Raw genomic sequence first — 23,418 nt, 5'->3', positions numbered from 1 at the left:
AGTTCGAAAATGTTCTTTTTTCTTGAGATGTTTGGTTTTGATTTCCCTCGTTCTTGTTTCGGAAATAGCAGTCTTTAGCTAGGTGATTCGTTTTATGGCAGATGAAACATTTCTTCCTGCTTCTATTTTCATTTTTATGTTTTACTCCGAATGCTTCTGTTCGTCTGGGAATATCATTTCTTAATTTTGATAAGATGTTTTCTTCTTCCCGCAGTATTTCTAAAATTTCCTCCATTTGTTTTTCGCGTTGGGTTTTCAAGATCTCTCTTATTTTTGCAAATTTTCCTCTTAATCCTCTAACAGTATAATAGACAAGTTCTCTTTCTGTAATTTGCAGTCCAAGTGATGAACATTTCGTTTTAAGTCCTCGTGATCTTGCAATATAGTCTGACACATTTTCATTTTCCTTCATTTCAAGATTTTTTATTTCGTTACTTGCATCGATTTTTCGATCTTCGGTTTTACCAGTAAATGTGCTTTGAATTTTTTCCCATAGAATTTTAGCATCAGTTTCGTTTGCGAACTGCAGACTTTGGTCGTCAGAAAGCGACAGTTGTATGTATGCAACTGCGTCATCATTGTTTAATGTCCATTGTTCCCGCAACTTTGGATCAACGGGGGCTTCTTCAGTTAGCACATTAGCAATTTTCTTAAGTGTCAGCAAAGCCTTGAGTTTAATACTCCACTGGTAAAAGTTCTCACTGTTCAGCAGTGGGATACTCGGCAGATCCCTGTTCATTTTGATTTTGGAATCCAAACGATGTAAATCACGGCGAAACTAAGTGAAACTTTTTACTGCGTCATAATTTTCAAAACCACAGCCGTGCTGCCAACTGTAGTCCGTGGATCGAGATTCAGACAGAAAGTAAAAGTTTATTAACAAAAAGCAAACAAACACATACAAATTTAAAAAGAACGCCATCTGGCGGTATAAAAAGAAAAAGACTTCGTAGCTATCCTTCTCAGGGAATGACAACAAATAACAATTCATAGTGTAACAACAATTGTGATCGGTGGAGTGCCCAAAATATTGTGTCGCCAATGGCACGCGTGCCATTGGTTCGCCATCCCTGAACTACAACAACAACAATGAAAGCTGGCATTGCATACAAATCGCCCGCCAATTGGATGAAATGACTGTCGCTCATTCACATGTCTTCATGAGGGAGGGGGACAAGCTTTTTGATTTTATAAAATTTAATTTAATTTATTTTAATTTTTTTTTGTATACATGCATATTTATTTTTTATGTCTGTATATATATTTATAAATGTATATATATGACTTAAATTAAAGAAACAGTTTTCTAAAAACAAAAAGCGTGCTCCCCCTCACACTATAGCAAAAAAGCGTGCAAAAAGTTGCGAAACAAAATTTAGACATGGCTGACAATCAGTATTTATTTATTAACAGTTATTTTTTAAATTATTCCAGAGAGTTTTTTCTTTCTTTTTAAATTACAGGGCGAAAACAAGAGACAGCCTTCAAAAATTAGGAACTATAATAATAAAAGTATTTCGTTTCACATTATTCGAAGAAAAAAATTCATACTTTAATTTTTAACTTGAGTCCACTTTTTTAATGAATTATACAGAACATTCTCTTCAGAAAAAGTAATTTCGTAATAATCTGGTACGCCTTGAATAACTTTTGATCTAATGATGGATCACAAAAACCTTCCACCGATAGCCTGACGGTAAGGGGACTTTAACCCATGATCCGTCTAACAATGAGGATATTTTAAGTCCGCAACCTTATTACTTATAAACTTTGAATTATTCAGTATATTATTACATTGCGCCCATCCAGTTTTGGGCCAATATCAAAAGTAACTAACAAATCAAATTCTCTTCAGTTCTTCAATAAGAACGTGCCATTAAATGATCCCTTTTTCCTGTATTCTATTCTATTTCCTATTCTATTCTGTTTCAGCTTCTATTTTCATATTTTGTAATCTGGTAAACTTGTTACGAAATATTTAAAATTATTTTTGAAAGAAACCGGAATGTGTAAGTTCATATGAATACGCTAATTGCTTTATATATTACATTTTGAATTTTATTCTGTATTTTTCTTGCATTTTTTTTCAATTTTTTGAGCAAGATATTTTATTTTGCATTTTTTACTTAATATGTTCTATTTCATTCTAATTTTTTGTGTGCTTTTGTGATTTTTTTGTTAGTATATTTTGCTTTGCCTACATTTATACAATATTAGAAAGCACTTCTTTTTGCGGTTAAAATCGTGTGAGCTAATGACAAGATTATATCGTTTCGTTATTTTATTTCCTTCTTTTTAATTTTTTTCAAAGTTTTAAATATTTTTTAAAAAAAATCGTGTCTTAATAACTTTATATTATCTCTTTTTAATATTTTTTCCATACTTTCTCTATATTTTTAACTTTTATGTATATACCCCAGCAGCAAAATAACTTTGCAATCAATGGAGCAATATTCATGAATCTTAGCTCAATAAAGTTTCTGTAATAAATAAGGCTTCTATTTAAAAATATTGAGAAAATAAAGCTGAAATAAAGCAAAGTTTAGTAGTTTTAAGTTTAGTAAATAAAGTTTAGAAAAAAAAAAGATGTTAATTTTTTTAAAAAAAATATTCAAAAATTTAAAACATTTTAAAAAACATTAATTTTAAGATTTTAAATCTTTTAAATATTTCTTAAATAAATTTTGTAACAACTTTTTTCCTTAAAAAATCTTTATATTGTATGTTTTATCTATATTTTTATATTATTTTATGAGTTCTATGTAGCTGCAGCTCATGAGCAGTAAATGAAACTTATCATTATTTTGCTTAACTTTCTTCGTTATTCTCTCTTTTCTTTTGTCTTTATTGCGTTTATATATAGTATATATATATGTAATAACAGGGCTACAACCCTGTTATCAGTGTTGTATTTAGCTTAAAATAATTGCAGTCTTAAGCCATCAGACGTTCTAAACAGGTTTATTTAAATGTAGGCTGGTATTGCTAACAGTTCACGTCCCCACTCCTGCAAAGGAGGGGGAGTGGACAAGACTCAGGACAATTCCGGAACAGCTTATTTGGATCACATCATGATGAAAAGGACACGCAAAACTATGCGTTCTTACGTTTTATACCAACACAGATTTGAGGTAAAAAGGCACAGTTCGTACATTCCTTGTATCCTTACGCATTAAGGAAAATCATTTACTGCTTCCTTATTTGGAAGTGAAAGAGGGAACGATTCTAAAAATAACTCTTCCTTTGAAATATAAATCTATTTATATTTCAATGGTATGTTTTCAGCCTTGAATTCCCAAAATAGAATCTCTCTACGCTTATTCTTTAACAAAGACATTTTATGAAAACGAAAGAGTTTTAATTCTTTTATTAATACAAAAGTATTTAATTTTTGTATTACATCCCCCCCAAAAAAAATTTTTGGTGAGCCCAAAAAAAAAAAATTTAGAATACTTTAAATTTAAAATTTTTAGGTTGGTACGATTGTTCCTTTTTCCCTACTACAAACAACATTTTTTCAATTATGAGAAGAAAAATATTATTTACAATGACAAAAATATGAAAAACATGATTATGCAATTTATCTGTTTAGTCAATTAAACAGAAAGAAAAATGAAATATTTACATAACTAATCTACTAAAATTTTCAAAAAAATTTTCCACACAAAAATATACAAAATTTTTATGAAAACGAACTGGACAACAAGTGTCATTTATTTAGAATTTAATTTCAACATTTGTGGTTTGTGATATTTCCTAAGCTTTGATACATGTACTTTTTCAAAATTTTGTTTACTTAAATTTCTTTTTATTTATTTTGTTTTTGTAATCAGTTTCTTGGTCATTCTTTCTTTTTCCTATTTTTCCTTTTATTTTTTGTTTTTGTTATTGTTACCCTTTACATATTTTTTCGTCGCTATTAACCTGATAATGAACGCATCCATTACCTAGATCTATCTTCGAATCATTTGAACTTTTTGGACATTCTTTCTTTCTATTTTTTGATGTTTACTTTCACTGAAACATCCTTAACATTCATTTTTTCGATGCTTATTTTTTTGAAACATCATTCTTTTCTTTTTTTCGATGTTTACTTTCTTTGAAACATCTTTTTCACCATTTTTAACCTTAACATTTTGAGAATTCTGCTGTTTAATGTGCAAAGATAAGTTGTCACTTTTAGAATTAGCAGAGATGATCAGTCTCTTACCAAATAGAATAACAACTGGCCCGACACAATCAATAAACAAACAAAAATCCCTGCAAGTACGGTAAATCAGTATCAAGTATAAAACTTTGCTGAGTTAAAAATTTCGCCTATCGTAATAAGAGAGACTCACAAATTTCGTTAGGTGTTAACTGTCCTTTTGTTTGGGTAACATAAGTTTTCATATTTTTTAAATAGGAATATTTAGTTTTGACCAAGTCCGAAAAAGTAAAAGAATTACAAATTTCTTTAATTTTGTTTGAAAACTCTTCATTGTTAGGTTCAAAAGATAGTTCTGAACAATTTAATTTTTCATGTGGTTAAATCAAAAAAATCATTTGGAAACAAAAGTTTACAAAAAAAAAAACTTAATTTAGTTTGCCGTCACTAGTTTAATTGACGTTTGAACCATATATTTTTTTTCCAAAAAAAAAACATTTTAAATGCACTAAAGAACAATATTATATCATAATTATTATCCATTATATTTCCTCCCTCTTATGCATAAATTAGTTTCGCTCCTAAATCTGTTAGTTTACTACCAAAAACCTGTTTATTAGTAACATTTTATATTTGTGAATTTCGTCCTGTCGTATTATGTTAAGTGAGTAATTTCGGCAAACCCTATTTTTTTTTCACGTAAATTATTTCTATTTAGTTTTATTTTCTATTAATTTAACATTTGGGTTTAACTCAATTATTAAATTACTCAGAAATTGAAAACTGACATAAAATTCTTAATAAATTAAATTTTTTTCGTTTAAGAAATTGAAAAATTAAATTGAGCATCATTGAGCTATTTTTAATTTATGTTTAATTTTATTTCTGAGTGATTTAAAAATAAGTGCAATTTAAAATTTAGTTAAATTTAATTTCAAATTATTTAAAAATTTAATTTTTTCAAGTAGTTTAAGTTGAGTTTAATTTTATATTTAAGTAATTTAAATTGAGTTAATTTTATTTATTAATTTAAATATTGAATTAAGATATTATTCTTAAGCAATTAAAAAATTAAATTGAATATAATTACTAAATGTTATATTGATATTTTTTGCTGGATAAAAGGTGCTAGCGCAAGAGAGCATTTAAAAGGAAAATAAAAAATAATAAAAAAAAGTCAATGCCATCGGAAATCAAACTTGTCATGTCGAGAGTAATGACGTCAGAATCTAACGTAGAATAACGTGACACGCGATCCGTGGTCTCTTTTGTGAAGCTCCGCCCTATCCTTGTTGACAACTTCGTCTTTCGATGTGCTGCTTGGATCGTCTGGGTTGAATTGCGCCTTGGCGAATTTATTTGGCGTCACAAATCACGATACTGAAATATCCCACTCATTGGTTCTTAAAAAAAGAATTTAAATTTGTTTTGCGAACTATTATTCGCGTGAGTTATAGTACATTCTGTACTTTAATGTTTATATAAAGAGGAATATTCAGAACTTCTCAAATATCCTGGAAAAATAACTGAAAACGTCAGTTTTTTAAAATTTTATTTGATAACATTTAGTATCATAACAATATTTTTTTTATCGCTCTTCTTGCTTTGACATTTCATTTTTAGTTGAATCAAATATTTAAAATATTAGTTTTGATGATTTTGTTATTTTATCGTGTTAAATTAAAATTTTCAAGATAAGCTTCCTATTTCCATATTGTAATTGCATAACTATTTTTTCAGCAATACTGAATTTTAAGATCACATTTTATACTATATGAGGGTTGCAAAACAAAAGTTGGATTTTATTGCCTATTATTTTGTATGTTACAGTTCACATTTATTACCTATTGTATTTAAATTTATTCTATTCCTAATCTTTTAAAGTTGTGCAAAAATAAATAAATAAATAAAATTGAAACCAATTAATACTAAGAATTTCGTATGGGTGATTATTCAAAAAGTGAGACATTCATAAAGGGTTAATGAAAGATGGTGGTGTATGAACTATATTTTTTATAAATATTAATTTATTAAGAAAATTAATTTATTCAAGATTGTTTCAAATTTTTTCCCTGAGATCAATGTGTATACAAATTAAACTCAATCGTTTTTCACGGGGCCATTTATAATGAAGGATGGATAGTAGAAAGCTACGAATTTGAATCTGCACAAAATATCTAACAATGACTTGAATATGCATAAAAAGTTAACTTGAAAATTAATAGATATAATATAAGTGGTAAAAAATCTTCTTGAAAAGATTATGTATTTGCAGCAAAACTATTTCCAATGCAAAGATTAACAAATGCATTTATTTAAATTTTTTTAAAATTTTGATGTGAACACACATTAACTCTCAGTGCGAAAAACTAATTTATGACATTTGTAATAGATTGCTGCTTATTTTGTACAGATCGAATGTGTGATGTTTCAAAGGCATTAAGGTCTTCCACACTGGTTGTGGGTCCATTTTGCTGTCTTCATTGGCCCGTTAGCGAAGACCAGGGTTCACCAAAAAGTGGACACAGTTAAGAAAAAAATGCAACTGCTTTTTTTTAAGATGGGGCCCATTTGAAAAGACCCATCTCTATTTCAATCAACCATATCCTATCAATATTTTTTGCAATTATCAAATAAAATTATTCTTTAAAATTATAGATTTATTGGCTGATAAATTTAATTTTGTAACTTTTTTTTTACAAAATTATGTGAAATAAAATGTCTTAGAAATGTTTTTTTTTAAAACTAAATTTAAGGTAAATGAATTAAATACGTGATACAAATTAAGTACATAATTTAAATAAGCATGTCTCTAAATTCTATTACATGACATATCTATGAAACAAATTATTTGTAATATGCATATACATTACATTAATCCATATAAATTATTGTGTAATATATTAGGATTATAAGCCCGTCAGGATTTGTTATAATACATCATTGGAAATTCATTAAAAAAACATTGGATAAATTAGATGTATCCAATATTTCAAAATAAATTTGATATGATATTTTTAAGCAAAGAATGCAGAAAAATTTTTTTCAGTTAAAAATTGACTGTAATGACTATTTTAAAATACTAGACCAAGATTTCCATAATTTATTTTCTCTATTATAGATTGGGTCTGTTTCCTTCTATTATACTTTTTGCAAATGAAATAAGCATTTAAAGATGAAGTTTAGAATATCAAACTCATAATTTGCCAGGAAACTGTAATTTAGAATATCAGTTGAAGTACGAAACATATTTTATTAGTCAATTATTCACTGTTTCTTTTGGCAGCTGAACTACAAATGAATTTATTTTTTATTAGTTCAATTCAAACTAGAAAATTGCTTAAGGGATGAAAAGCAGAAAATATTTTTGTTATGTTTATGTATTTCAATAAAAAGTAATAAAAACTTTCTGTTATTTTAAATTTTTAGCTTCATGAAATTATCATGAAATTTGAAATAAAGTCAGGGTGTGTAGCATTTTTAAAAAGTGCTTAAAGGTACTTATTTTTGATTTACATTTTTTAAAAGCCCTTAATAGTGCTTTCTTTATTCAGGGTTTGTAAAAAGTGATAAATTTTTTTATCTTTTGAAACGAGATTTTTTCTTCGCCGTATCGATTGTCCTTCTAAATTACAAAAAAATGCATGATTTTCTTAATTTTCTCTGTGATATTTATCAGAAACTAGTTATTTTATCATGATAATGTAAAGTCTTTGAAAATGTTTTTGAATTTTATGTTTCTAACTAAAGAACTTTAAACGATAGAAAAGAAATAACTTTTTATTACTGCACAGATCCTAATTATGATTTTTTTGGAAAGTGATTAAAAAAATTTTTTTTTGTGCTTTAAAAGTACTTAAAAGGTGCTGATTTTTTGTTCAAAAATCTGACTATGCACCCTGAAAGTTTATATTTTACATTTAATGAGTACCAAAAATGTATTTTATTTCATATTTTTGTTGGTAATATTTTATTTGATGAAAGTGTAATTAATTACAGAAGAAAGATTAAAATATATAGTAAAGTTATAGTGAAATTATTTAATAATGGAATGTGAATGCATATTACAAATATTGGTTGTTTATAATAAGGTTATTCATTCCCATTTTTATTTAAATTTAATGAATATTTCTGTTTTTTCTGTAAAATCTTTTAATTACATACTTGGAACAATTTATTATTATTTTTTTTTCATTTCAAAAGCAAGAAGTTATAATAAAGATAAAAGCTCATAATTTTTTGTACATTGTAAGACATATAAGAACACAAAATATCAATAAAGAGCTCCCCTGATTTTAACGAAAATTGCTGCATTGTAGAAGGTGTAAATATTGAAGAAAAAAGACAAATCGTTAATTTAAAAAAAATCTACTATATTTGATTGGGCGTAATTAAATATGATTCAAAAATAATTAAAATAGAGTAAAAATAATTATAGCTAAAGGAAATAAATATAAACTTAAATTAAATATAAACTTAAATTAAATATAAACTTAAATTAAATCTAACTTACCTTCTACTGAAATCCTTTAGCTTTAAATCTCAGTATGATCACACTACATGCAAATAAGTGAAAAAAAATAAAAATTCTGCGATTAATTAAAAAATACGGATGACAAAATTTTTCATAAAAAGAAGTTTTTCATAGAAAGAAGAAGATTTATGATTTATTTATTTATATTAATCATTATTCCAAAATTTATTGAAAGAAATATCAGAGTCATTGTCCACTCTTGTTCTAATAACTCTGCAAAATGTTGAACTTCCATTTCCAAGCTATTCAGATTTTTTTTCCACCTTTAGAATGGATTATTCTTTTATTTAAGGATTATTTAGGACAAATTGCATTTCTGAAAGTGACAGCCTTTCCCTTTGACTCAATCTTTCCCATCTCTCACCCCACCTTAAAATTCTCCCCTTTCTTGCCAGCCAGTGAATATACTATTCAATGCAATTTTGACTTTCATGCTGTCTTTCATGTGCTGCAGATTTCATTCTGTTCTCCTTCAACCCTGATTCTCCTTCAACAGACACCTTCACTTCAAATCAGATCTCCCACTCCTTTACTTTTACCACCACTCATTGCTCATTTATGGTATAACAATAATCCACTACAAAGAAACATCATAGTAACTATTTTCAAGAAAGGAATTCATAAAGAAATTGCCAATAAATGTACTTTTAAATTATGTAGTAGGAAAGGGGGTACTCTTTTGGTACTGAATACCAATCAGTATTTGCCTGAAACTATAAGGTGGCGCTTTATCGGTATTTCATAGTACTACATATACATTATCTAAATTGAAACGCTGAACTGTGTTGTCAAATTTTCTAACTAAGTTCAGTTTTGCAATTTTTGTAATTAAAAAAAAAATTTTTTTCTCAAGAGTAGCACCCATGCTGTGTTATTCTATTCATTTAGTTAAACATAATTTTAAATATTTTTTTTTGTTGGCAGAAACTCACAATTAAATTCATTGCAAAATAAAGAAAAATTCAAAATTTGTTGATTCATTCCTCGTTGATATTTCGCTATCTCTTCATCACTGGTATGAGCACCTGTGGCTAAAAGATATTACTTGTTCGCACACATTTTCATTGTTCTGTTTACTTGTAATGTTTTGTAAATATAATAAAATATGCTATTTTGTAGCAACAACACTGGCCAAAACAAGAAACTAGAGATCAAGAAACCAAAACAGCTTACTGTTTTTACATCAATTTTTGATTCAATAGACAAGTGATTAATGTATTATGGTTTGCCTGAGCTAATTTTTCATGGTCCCAGACCAACAGACATCCGTGAGGTTTGAGCAATGTAGTTATATATAGGGTATAAAAAGAGTTTAGAAATGATCAAATATCTTGAGAAATATGCATCAAATTGAAAAAGCTCAGTATTTTTTACATGAGTATTTTTTACACGAGAACATGCTCAGTATTTTTTAATAAAAGCTATCCAATGATGTCAATCATTTGGTTGGTGCAACTTCGAAATCTTAAATATGAAGCTCTATTTTTGTTGCAGATTTGGATTCTCCAAAAAAAGTAACACTATTTGACCATAGATTAGTGTATTTTGCTTCACAGAGGGTACTGTAACTTGATTTAAAACATAAAATTAGAAAAGTTAAAAAAAAAAATTTTTTTTTCTTGCAAAAAAAAAATTCCGAAACATTTTTATTTTTACAATTTTTTTTTCATTCTGATTGATCAATTCAAACAGTTTGTACCTTATTTTAATTTTCTCAATTATATCTCATTTGTAAAGCAAAATGTATACACCTATAGGTCCAATAGGGTTACTTTTTTCTGGAGAATCTGAATCTGCAATAAAAAATGCGGTTTCATATTTAGTAATCACTTTTTCAGTTTGATATATATTTTTCAAGATATTTTACAGTTTCTAAACTTTTTTACACTCTGTATATATTTCCCAATTTTTGAATCACTTTTTATTTTAAATATCTGTATTGTATTTTGGAGACAAATCTTTTTTTCACAAATGAACGAAATAATTTATTTGTTCGAACTATTTCCCATTTTCATAAGTTCTGGATGTTCATCTTTTTATTATATATATTGAAGCATCTTTTATAATTAATAATTTAAACATGACTGATGGGCTATAAAATCAAAATTTTCTTTTCTTTAATATTTTCAACAGATTTCTCTAAAGAAGTAACTGTGCAGATTGGCAATTGTGCACATACGGCCATTCAAGCTAGTTTTTTTTTAAGTGCAGTTTTTTCTATTCAAGCACATTTGGTTTATGATTATTTTACTGTAACAGCTATTTTCTACCTTTTCGATAGTTGTTTTTTAACCATCATTGAACAATTGATTCATAGAGAAAGCTTTAAATTAAAACCCAACCCAAAAGAGAAGGAAACTCCCAGTTTAAGTATTGGAAATTTGCTTTTGTTAAGGACTTATGAGGGAAACTATATGATCAACATTTGCAGTACATTGAGAAGAAAACCTCTCATGCTAAGTCCAAAGGAAAGAGAATTTTAACCCTTGATCATCTGTGACTGGGTATACTAGACTACTATGACTGCATTTTATAGATATGTCTTATATTACTATATTACTATAACTGAGGATATATCCGAATCGACTTTGGTTCTGATTGGTCTGGATATTCGGTTCTCTACTGTACTTACTTCTATAGCATTCAGTATGTTATAATCCCACTTATATCCTTTTTTTAATTGGTTAAATGCTATGGTGGTATCCATCAGGAACATAATTTTAAAAGTTTAAGTTGGATTACAAAGGTTTAAAACATAGACATCATTGTCTTGGGGAACATGGGTATATGTCCACCTTGATAGTTAGATAATAGGTAATAACAGGGCACCTGGAAAGTCATGAATTTCAGTATTGAGCAAAATTTGTCATGAAATGTCATGATTTTTACTATTTTTTTAAAAAAAAATCATGGAAAGTCATGGATTTAGGACTCCGAAAAATCTTAATTTTTAAAATGAAATCCCCCTCCCCCCAATTTATCTTGTTCCTAATATCTGAATTCCTAAGAAAATCACCACTCAGCCATATTTTATTAGAATATAAAATGATTTTATCATGTTCTTTAAAAATTATGGTGTTCTTTCAGAAAATGAAAGAAAAAACATCATTTCTAGAACGGATTATCTTTTAAATTTCTGTGATTTACGTATTTTTATTATTTATTTTTAATTTTATCAATTTAAAATTCTAGCTGAAGCAAGCCAGTCATTGGCAATTTTTTTTTTAATTCCGAAATGAGAACAGAAAAATCAGGAGTATTATTTTCCTTTCTGATGAACAAGAAAAGTATCTTTAGAATATAATTCTGCAGAAAAAAAAAAGAATTAATTGCTCAGCTATTTTATTGCTTCAACTCTTTCTTTACTCTGCTTTATAAATTTAAAATCAATAAATTTGAAGATGCAGAGTATAACAGTTTTAATTATACCTATCATTTTAATTAATGTTATTATAATGCTTTTTAAATTTATTCTGTTTTTGTCGGGGAAAATAGTAACTTCGTCAAGTCATGGAAAGTCATGAAAAGTCATGAATTTGAAAACCTAAAATGTAGCAGATACCCTGTAATAAAATAGTTTACGAATCATCAGCAATTTAAGTTTAGCAAACTTGGGTTAGCTTAGTTTCCAAACAAATTTAGAAATTAAAAACAATTAAACAATGAATTTTGCAAATATTTGTTAGAGGAAAGGAAGTTTTTAAATTTTTTCTTTCAAATGTGAGATTTTGAGAAAAATTGTAATAATCTATTTTAATTTCAACCCCTCCTAAAATTTGATGTCTTAGATGCCCGTGGCTTTATGATGTTGTTAGTTCTAAAACTTAAAATTTGTTTACTGAATCAAAACTTTGGCTTATGTAAGAAGCACATTTAAATGTGTTTTAAATTTTAATTTGGGACCTTAAAGATGTTATTATTTTCTTCCAAGATTCAAGTTTGATTTAATCTGCTTTTATTTGTGTTTTTTATTTGCTTATGATACTCTAGTTATGATTTGTTTTGATTGAAGTTAAAACATTTGATATTAGTTGGTAAAAATTAAATTTTGTCTCTATGCAATTAACTTTCAGTTATAAGATTATTGAATATCAACTGCAGCTTTTAATAACTTCAAGGTTTTCTTTTTCAAATTTTAAGATCAAGGGGGAAGATAAACAGTTTATGTCCATAAAAGCTCATTTTGAAAAAAAATTAAGTTAGATAGTAATTGTTTTCCCCTAGTACGAATTTATATATAATACATCAATAATATGTAATATATATATAATCCATCTATCTTCACTGTGTAATAACTCTCGGGGAGAATGGATTTTCTGCATTATTCATCTGTCAAATCTTAATAATCCTCAAACTGCTACATATGATGATCCAATCTTTTACTTTTTTGTGAAAAATAGACTTAAACCGTTCTTCCTCTATGATATTTAATTTGCTATTTAAAATTTTTTTCATTGATTTTATGTTACCTTATTGCTAATCTTTTTAAATTTTTACCTTAAAAAGCATGTCTGGCAAAGGACAAAAAGAAAGGAAAAAGAGGAAGAGCGACAGAAAGGAACAGAATGTAAGCAACCAAAGTAAAAAAGTAATAGACAGGAAAGAAAAGAAATTAAGCGACGAAAGTAAAAAAGTCATCGTCAGAAAAGAAAAGAAATTAAGCGACAAAAGTAAAAAAGTCACAGACGGAAAAGAAAAGAATGTAAGTGACAAAAGTAAAGTTATAGACAAAAAAGAAAAGAAATTAAGCGAGGAAAGTAAAAAAGTCGTAGACAGAAAAGAAAAGAATGTAAGCGACAAAATTAAAAAAGTCGTAGACAGAAAAGAAAAGAATGTAAGCGACAAAAGTAAAAAAGTCGTACACAAAGAAGAAAGGAATGTAAGCAACAAAAGTAAAGAAGTCATAGACGGAAAAAAAAAGAGTGTAAAATACAAAAGTAAAAAAGTCAGCTTTGGAAAAGAAAAGAATGTAAGAGACAAAAGTAAAAAAGTCAGCTTCGGAAAAGAAAAGAATGTAAGAGACAAAAGTAAAAATGTCAGCTTCGGAAAAGAAAAGAATATAATGTGCGAAAGAAAAATAGTCAGCTTCGGAAAAGAAAGGAATATAATATACAAAAGTAACAAAGTCATCTTGGTAAAAGAAAAGAATGTAAGTGACAAAAGTGAAAAAGTCCTAGACCTAAAAGAAATGAATGTAAGTGACAAAAGTGAAAAAGTCCTAGACGTAAAAGAAATGAATGTAAGCGACAAAAGTAAAAGGCAACGTACTACTAGTGCTTCTTTGTTTCCAAAACTTGGGTGTGATGCTGATATTCATAAGATGGTAAGATTTTCTAATTTTTTTCTTTGTTGAATGTTATAATATAAAAATAAGAATCAAAATTTTTATTTTGTTGATAAATTTACTTAAATATTTAATACTACTTTTATTTTATTATTTTTACAATATTTTCAATTTAATTTATATAATTTTCATCCCATCAAAGCTCAAGTCATTAGCTTAATTGTAATTACATTTATTCTTAAATAATAATGCAATAGAGAAAATTACTAGCGTAACTGTCAAATTTTGTTTTTAAAATTTATATAACTAGAATTGTTTGTGGCTAGGTTAGAATTTCTCACAGAAGAAACATTTCTTCTAGGAGACTGACAGAAAATTAAAGAAACTTGGACAAAATGGAAAAAATTAAAAATGACCAACAATTGTTTAACAATAATGTATTTATTAATCGATAAAATTTAAGATTAATATTTAATGTAGTATAAAATTTTTTTTTGGATGTTTATTTAAGTTTTATATCTATTTTTCTACTCATAAATCTATTTTCGTTTTGTGTTTCTCTTATTTTCATAAATAAATATGTAAAGTGCACAAAAAATAAACAGACTACCCTAAATAACTTTTCATCAAATAATCGGATCTTCTTATAATCTTAATAATTGGATCCCTTATTTTCATAAATAAAAGTGTACAGTGCCCAAAAAGTAAATGGACCATCCTAAATAACTTTTAATCTATTTATTAGATCTTCACATTCTAGAACTCAATCTTAATGGTTCAAGGGGGTGACCTCAAATATGCTTTCAGATTCTCAAAATGTAGAAGGTAGCTGCAATCTGAGAAATACAGCCCCAATAATTTGGTCAGGAGAGTGGTTCAAAGTTCAGACCCCTTAAAGCTAATTTTACATTTTGAGTATTTCATCATATCTTGAGAATTTTTTAATTTAATTAAAAAATTTTGCACACAATTATGAAACTCGTTTTCTAAAGATAATTCCATGCAAAAAATCGTTTATAGTAAATTTGAATTTAAAGGTATAAAATTTTTACGTCAATTTAAAAAATGTAATTTTACTTAAATAAAATTTAAAAAATTTTTGTAAAATCAGCCAAATGGTTCCTTACAAATCAAATTTTAAAACTACGACTTTTGCAAAATTCGATTTCTCATTAACTAGTCAATCGATTTTGCTCAAATTTTGTATTTTGCCATGCAAAATTAAAATGATGTAAAAAACTGTATACCTTACAATTCAATTTTTTTTATTACTATTATTAAATAAAATTATAAAAAAATATTAGAACTTAACTACTAAAATTAATTTTTTTTGTGCATTGAATTATCTTAGGATAAACAAATTTTATAATTGTGTGCAAAAATTTTTCAATTCACTTAGTAAGCTCTCGAAATATGATGAATTACGCAAGAAGTAAAATTGACATTAAAGGGTCCAAAATTTGTACCACTTCCCATACTAAGCATGGGGACCACATTTCCCAAATTCCAGGTACCCTCTATATTTTGAGGGTCAGAAATCTGAATCCGTTGAAAAAAAGGTATATTTTTTAGGAGACAGTACCTTTTTGTGTCTGATTTCTGAACTTAAAAAAACGTCTGCAATAATTATTAGCATATTTGAGGTAACTCCTCAAACCATGAAGATTGAGTCTGAGAACATAAGGATCCCATCATTAGATCATAAGTTATTAAGGGTGGTCCGTTTATTTCTTTTTTGCATATTGTACACTCATATCTAGATAAATTATGTGTAATACTTAAATTATTTTTAGTTTACTGTTTATTTTTTCAAAGACCAGTTATCTGAAAAAGGAAGAGAAAAAAAATATTAACATATAATTATTATTTAAAAAATGCTCTTATAAAAATTATAGCTTTGTTAAATTTTTTTAATGCCAATGAATTTTTTAGAAGATTTGATAGTAATTTTGTTTTTGATGAATTTCAATTCCATATATATATACACCATATTCCATATTTATAATTACAGGGAAAAAAGAAAAGAGAATAATGAAGAAAATTAAGGGGTAAAAAATAATGAGTTTTATTTACTGCACATAATCTTCAAGTATATAGAACTCGTAAAATAAGTTAAAAACATGAAAAAATATTATAAAGATTTAGGAAAAGAGAAGAAACATTACAAAAATAAATATTTGAAAAATATTTAAGAATTTTATTTTTTAAAGAAAAGTATTTTTTATTAAATAAAATTCTAAAATATTTTATTTATATGACATTTCTTCTTCTCTTTTCATAAATCTTTATTACATTTTTTCCACTTTTATATATATATCTATATATATATATATATATATACGAGGCGCATCCAGAAAGTAAGTTTCCCTAATTTATGAAAAAAAAAAACGAACTCGCACTTTCAGGAACATATTTATTGGCAACAAGTACAAAAATACTTCAGCTATTTTTCAACATAGCCACCACCAGAATTGAGATTCTTGTCGTATCGTGGAATCAACTTTTGTATCCCTCTGTCGTAGAACTCTGCCGTCTGTGAATGGAACCAATGTGTGACAGGCGTCTTCGATTCTTCGTCCTTGCCAAAATGCTCACCGGAGACAGGAATTTCTTGAGGTGCAAGAAAACAAACACTGGGAGCAATATCAGGGCTGTAGGGTGGATGATCAAACAACCCCCAGCCAAATTTTGTTAAATCAGCTGCTGTGCGTCATGCCGTATGTGGGCAAGTATTGTCATGGAGGAGCGCAACAACTGCAGTAAATATTCCACGACTCTTGTTTTGAATGGCAAGTCACAATTTCCGCAGTGTTTCGCAGTAACGGTCACAGAAACGGTAGACGTCTGTCACACGCTGGTTCCATTCTCAGACGGCAGAGTTCTATGACAGAGGGATACAAAAGTTGATTCCACGATACGACAAGTGCCTCAATTTTGGTGGTGGCTATGTTGAAAAATAGCTTAAACATTGGTGTACTTGTTGCCAATAAATATGATTCTGAAAATGTGAGTTCTTTTTCTTTATAAATTAGGGAAACTTACTTTCTGGATGCGTCTCGTATGTATAAGATAAACTGTTATTATTTAATAAATTCTTAAATTATTTTTAATTAATTGACAAAATATATTTATTATTATTTAATTAACAAAAACTATTTTTTTCCTAAAGTTATAATATTAGTAAAGCTATTTAAATGTAAAAAAAAAGAAAAAAAAAGCTGAATCACTTATATTTGAAAACTTAAAAGTTTCGTTTAACATAAGTACTTTATAATTGAAAATTATTTTAAAATGTTCGTAAATATTTTCACAATTTTCAGTTCAAATATTAAAAAGGCTTAAAAGTTGCTTAACACTTTATCAAATTTTTTAATACTGTATATAGTTTATCATTGGTTTTAAAATGAAATTAGGTAATCAGTGAATAAAAATTCAAAATTCTTAGGTTTATTTAATAAATTATAATTAGCTTTTAATTTTTTGATTAGGTCAATAAAAATGAATCTGAGAATTGTTTTAAGCATTTGATTATGAAAATTTCATGTTATATGAAATATATGTCTCAACTCAATCTAACGACCTCAACTCTAGCTCAACTTGCAATATATTTTAAATTCGGACAAGTGACCAGCACTGAGAAAGCGCCCCTTCCAGTACCCATTTTTGTTAGCATATATTCTTTTGATTCCAACTGCATCAAGCTGAACTTGAAATGTCATTGCTTTGCGAGGAATAACGACAAAACAGAAAGGAGCAATGGGGGGAAAATAATGTTAAAGAGATTAGTAGACAAAAGAGACAAAGGTATGCTTTCTTAGAATTATTTAAGGAAGTGTGGAAAAACAGGTTTTGCACGAAAAAGTGTAATTTTGATATCTGTTTATAGAAAACCAGAAACTGATGATCTTTAATGATGAGTATTTTAGACATTTATCATAATTCGGATTTTTTTCTGATGGTTTTCAAGTTTGTAATAAACATGCTAAATTTCATATAAATCTTTCGTTTTTCTTAATAATTTTATTTGTTTATTGATTGCATGTGTTATGATCATGCTTACATTTTTCATAGGAATAAACAGATAACAAATGCGTTTATTAAAACTTAAAGAATATATATTTCACATATCTATTTTTCTAATATTGTTTTTATGATTGATTTAAAATATTTTTTAGTTTTATACATTTCCTATAATTGCAAGTGTTAATATTTTAATGTTTTCAACATGCTTCACATTAAACTTGTTGATTTAGTAATTTTATCAGTTATAATGAGTATTTTACAATCGGTGCCATTTAACCAATACTTCACAAAAAAGTATATTTTTTGTCAAAATTTGAGGGGACTCTTAAATTTGTATTTTACGGCAGTATGCTGTTTGCAATTGTGAGCACAATGTGTGATTTGTAGTATAATTTGATATATCATTTTATTGCAACATTTAAAAAGTTCTTTATATAGTAATTATAAAATAAAGTTCTGCTATATTTTTTTTTATGTAAAACACTGAAAGAGACTACATCTGTTTTAATTTCTTAAGATATTCATTATATTTCTTTTTCTTTTCAAATTTTTGCTACTTAATTTTTACTTATTTAAAAATTACTTATTAATTACTAGAAAATTAATGCTGTTTTTAAACTAAATTACAATTATATTATTTTTAAATTTTAATTTTATTGATATTCCTTTTTTAGACTTATTTTATTTTCTTAATGATTAACACCATTGCATTGTTTTATTTTTTTAAACTAAATAGTAAAAAAATTATTTCAGAAACTATTTTGATTATATCATTTCTCCAGTTTATACTCAGAGTAGAAAACATGCAAAGAAACCATATTTTCTATCTTAAATTTTGTTTGTAGCAATCGGAAAATTATTGAAATTTGTATTGTCGTCAGGCGCAGATTTCCAATTGTTAAATTTAATTTGATTATTCTAACTGGATAAAAAAGGTGGCCAAAATTTCATCTGATGACAAGCTCCCACTGGCAGTAATATGGCAAAAAGGTTTGACTGCAGTCATTGAGTAATAATTATAATTAATATCGTCATTTGACACAGAACTTAAGTTTAATTTTGACAAATTTTCCTTTTGAAAAAGTGTGTGAAATTTCTATTCATTTGAAATTTTTATTTGGTGAGTAATAATGCGACCAAAAGTTTGCTTGTATTGTTGTCAAAAATAAAGGTGCTGTTACAATTTAAGCTTTTACCCAGTTGAATGGTAGTTGGAATTTTGTTTGATAATAAATTCTATTTGGGGATAATAAATATGTTAAATTATGTTTGTACCTGTCAGGTAAAGACTAAAGCACTAGTTATTACAGATCAGAGTGTTCTAGCAGCAGAATTTTTAGAAAGCAGACAGAATTTTTATTGTAAATTGTTACCAACACAAAAGTTAATAAAAATGTACAGTAACTAAAAAAGAGCAACATTTTCCATACTAAGTTTCATTCCTTCTGTTGAAATTATTTAAACTTGAGAACAAATCGAAGTTACAAAATTTCACATACATCTGAGAAAGAAGTCTCTTATATTGCTGGTGTATTAATCTCAAATAATATATTGTAATAGAACTGATAACAATTATTTTTTGAAAAATCTGTTATAAAACTGTTTGCTAAAAAACTTTTCCTGATATAAAAAAACACTGAATTTAGTTTTATTGCTTTTTTTTCTTTTGAATTTCATTAACTCCACCAGTGAATTAAAAATTGTTAAAATATAAAAAACTTTTTGGCTATTATTTAAGTGTTGCATACTGTTAGGTTGAACTTACATCTGTATGTATGTGTTCTACAATATCAGCAGCAGGTCACCAAAAGTCCCTATTTTGTGGATTTTATGAGTTATTTATTTTATTTTTACTATTTTATTAGAAAAATATCTTTTTCCCTAAAATAGTCACAATTTTTTCGCAAGTGCTGAAAAATTGCCAAATGTGTCCCATTAGCTACCGCTTGGCACCATTCTGTCACAAACTGCATGCATTTATATTTAATGGAAAGGAATTTTCTCCATAGCAAAATTTGGCATAATTAATATATCAAAGGAGGATTTTTAAAAAATAATTTTTTTTTGCAAAATGGCAGTGTTTTGAAGAGAGATCAACCAAAGGATTTAAAATAAGTTACGTTTTCTTAGATTACTCAAAATCAGTGTACCCAATTTAAAAAAAAAAAAACCTTTGAGCTTTAATTTACTACATATTTATTGTGAACATAGATCCAAATTTGAAGTAAATCGGTTAAAAATTCTACTAGTTAGAGATATAACAAGTAAGAGAAACATAGTTTCAAGTTAATACTTACTTATAGTTTTGAATTAATATTTCTTATTTTCCTTAGTTCACATTGTATACATGGGATGCTCTGAAGAAGAGGAAAAAGTCATCAAAAGTAAAAGCTAAGGTAAAAACAAATAATCCTTTTTTTAAAAAAAATTATATTAATTAAAAATGCAATTTTAAATTTAAAAATTTAAAATGCTAATTTTTGCATTGCTGATCTGGGAAATAAACTACTTGATTTTTTGTTTTTCTGCATCAGCACTTTTTATATCAAAGTAGATTTTTATTTAACATTTAATTATATTACCATTTTAATCAGAATAGGAAATTCCTTATCAATTAAAATGTAATGTATCATTTATTCAATATCTCATCTGTTTTTCTTTATAGCTAAACAGTCTATTCTGTTTTATTAAATATTTTCTATATTGTTAGATTAATTTCTTTATGTAATTGTGCTGCATATATGCTACACTTTGTTACTTTATATTTAATGGCTGATTTAAAAATATTGGAATACTAATATTGGAATTATTTTTTTATTATGTCCTTTTCTGCTTTATTAAACATAAGTATCAATCCAATTCAAAGGATAGCGTCCAGAGTGAAATTATTAAAAGGGTTAAAAAGTTATGAGCTTTTATATTTCTGCCAAAATAGTTCTCTTGTTGCCATCTTTATTCACACACCATGGACTATTAATGGCTGTAACTTATTTTAAATTTGCCTTATAACAGTATTTTTAGTTTTGTTCAGAAATTAGTTATCCATTACTCAAGTATGATTCTATAAAAATAAGTATCCTACCACAAAAAAAAAAAAAAAAAAAAAAAAAAAAAAAAAAAAAAAAAAAAAAAAAAAAANAAAAAAAATAATAAAAAAAAGGATATCACCACTTTTACTAATGGGTGGGAGAAGGGAAAGACCCTAAAACTTGAATTTAAAATGATGCAAAATATCATTAATTGAAAGTTGTTTGCTCCAACATTAATTTTCATTTGACAATTTTGTTTGATTTCCATTATACTTTGCATTGTTTTAGTTACATTCTAAGGAGGGTCTAACCTAGCAGGCCTCCTCGTACTCTGGTTAATGCTAAATTTGTTACAGCTTTGTCAGTCTCCTGGCTTTTGACTCTTAATGTTTTCCGATCTTACCGAAGGCTTATTCAAGCAGGCGATTGAGGGTTTTTCAGTGGAATGTTGGAAGACTTGCTCATAAAAACAAATTCAACTTATGATTTTTCTCTTTGATTATGATGTCTATGTATTCTTCATTCAAAAATACAATCTCAATTATGACTCTTTTTCTACCATTGCTTTCCTGGCTATTGCTTCTAACTCCTTCCAAAACGAGAAGGTTTGTGATTGGAATTTTCTTTGGTATTAAATCTGCCCTAAAGTGCACCTTTAAAAGTGTCAGCAATTTCGCCTCTAATAATGGTGCACAGCTGGACTTAATATTGTTGGATATTTGAGCATCACTTCTGAATGTTTGGTTGTTACAGTCCTACTGAAAATACTAAAATGAATCTCGGTGATTTAATTTCTTGTAAGACTATTATCTTCAGTGATTTCAATGCTTACTACAACCTTTAGAGGTACAGTTACTACAATAAAGCTATCAGAGTCATCAAATATAAACATAATATACAACTCAAATCAGTATCCCTCATCCCCCCAAGCTCTTGGGTGCATTCTTGGGCAAATTTTAAATTCCCCCCCCCAAACTATTCGTTTTATTTAGTCTAAAACCCCCCCTAGCTTTAAGTGGGTGCATCGTGCACCCACCTTCCCCCCTGATGGGGGCCCCTGACTCAAATGACAACCCTTCTTACTTGCATTATAACGGTACTTGTACTATCTCTGACTGTATTATGGCCCCAGATGATATTTCAATCAGTGCTATTACGAATGTTATCAATGAACCAGGGTCTGGACACAGAATGATTGTGACCTTTTTAGAGCTCAAAAAGAGTTTCAGGGCAAAACAAAAAAACTCAGGGCAAAACTCAGATAGAATTTCAAAAAAGTGCAATGGAAAAAACTCAATAATATTTAAAGGCAAGATTTTAAAAAAAGTTAGAAGTGAAGGTTTTTTCACTATTTTAAACATTTAGTAAGTGCGATAAATATTTTTTATGTTAAATTAGATTTGTCATGTCTAAAAAATTTAATTCTTCTCTTAATGATCTGATTTAAAAACAATTGAAATAAAAAGTTCAATAATCTCAGATTTGTTAAATATAAATGTAGGGACCATGTAACAATTTACTTCTGACAAGAATGTCTAGCTTCAGTACTATTCTACTTATATTCCAAAACTATTGAAAATTTTTGAATCGTTTTATTAAAGAAATGCTGCACTAAGTAACAAATTTTAATAAAAATTTAATAAGGGCTATTTACTAATTCACATTAGTAATATGAATTTATTAAGTTTTCTGAATTTGCTAAATTCCTTACATATCTTTATAAATGCAGTATGATCAATAATATTAATCATGCTAATGTTTTGTTGAATGTACTTTTATTAATAACTTTTATTTAAATCTAAGAAGTACAACCAATTTTCTTTTTTAAATTATATTTTAATTAATTATAATTTTGAAGTAAATTTTTTTTTTAGTAATCAGATAAAGTAAATTTTAATTTAAAAATGTTGCGACTCAAGATTGAATATATATTTAACTCTGCATAAAGTGTTTTTATGTTGGCTGATCTAATCAAGTAAAGAGTTCTTTGTCAGAAATTAGTAATTTTTACAGATCATGTAAAGATCTTGATAATATTTTTGCTTATTGTTTATTAATATACATGAAGAAATTTTTTACACATATCCTAATTATGATTTTTTTTAAAGAAGTGCTTAAAAATATTTTTCTAGTGCTTAAATAATGCTTAAAAGGTGATTATTTTTTGTTGAAAGTTTTGGCTACGCACTCTGATGTATACTGACAATTCTCTGATGAATAGTGAGAGGGAGAAGGCAACAGAGTTTACAGTGATCTTTTTTCCTTTTAAACTTCTATATAGTGGCTAATATAATCAAGAAAAGAGAATATATTTTTATAATGTTTTTGCATTTTGTTTATTAATATATATATATATATATATATATATATATATATATATACAGTGAACTTCTTTCCCTTT

The 23,418-nt window shown here is 27.1% G+C and overlaps 1 protein-coding gene across 15 annotated transcripts in view; it reads left to right on the top strand.

Moving 5' to 3' along the window:
- The first annotated feature begins 5,436 nt into the window (after window positions 1–5,436).
- LOC107443630 (dentin sialophosphoprotein) overlaps window positions 5,437–23,418 on the top strand; it is a 137,090-nt gene continuing 119,108 nt past the window's right edge. For 10 of the 15 annotated variants that reach the window (XM_071188410.1, XM_071188403.1, XM_071188409.1 and 7 more), the window contains exons 1-3: window positions 5,455–5,681; window positions 13,188–14,004; window positions 20,322–20,384. In XM_071188410.1, coding sequence (XP_071044511.1) covers window positions 13,189–14,004; window positions 20,322–20,384 — 879 coding nt within the window. In that variant the 5' untranslated portion in view covers window positions 5,455–5,681; window position 13,188. Of the gene's footprint in view, window positions 5,682–5,819; window positions 5,967–10,798; window positions 11,328–13,187; window positions 14,005–20,321; window positions 20,385–23,418 lie in introns of those variants that run through there. The other 5 variants (XM_071188404.1, XM_071188405.1, XM_071188400.1 and 2 more) reach the window with 4 other exon arrangements.

The sequence above is a fragment of the Parasteatoda tepidariorum genome, chromosome X2 (genome assembly GCF_043381705.1).
Source record: "Parasteatoda tepidariorum isolate YZ-2023 chromosome X2, CAS_Ptep_4.0, whole genome shotgun sequence".
Lineage (NCBI taxonomy): Eukaryota > Metazoa > Arthropoda > Arachnida > Araneae > Theridiidae > Parasteatoda > Parasteatoda tepidariorum.
Note: the sequence above shows the minus strand (reverse complement) of the source record. Positions and strands in the feature narration are given on the sequence as shown.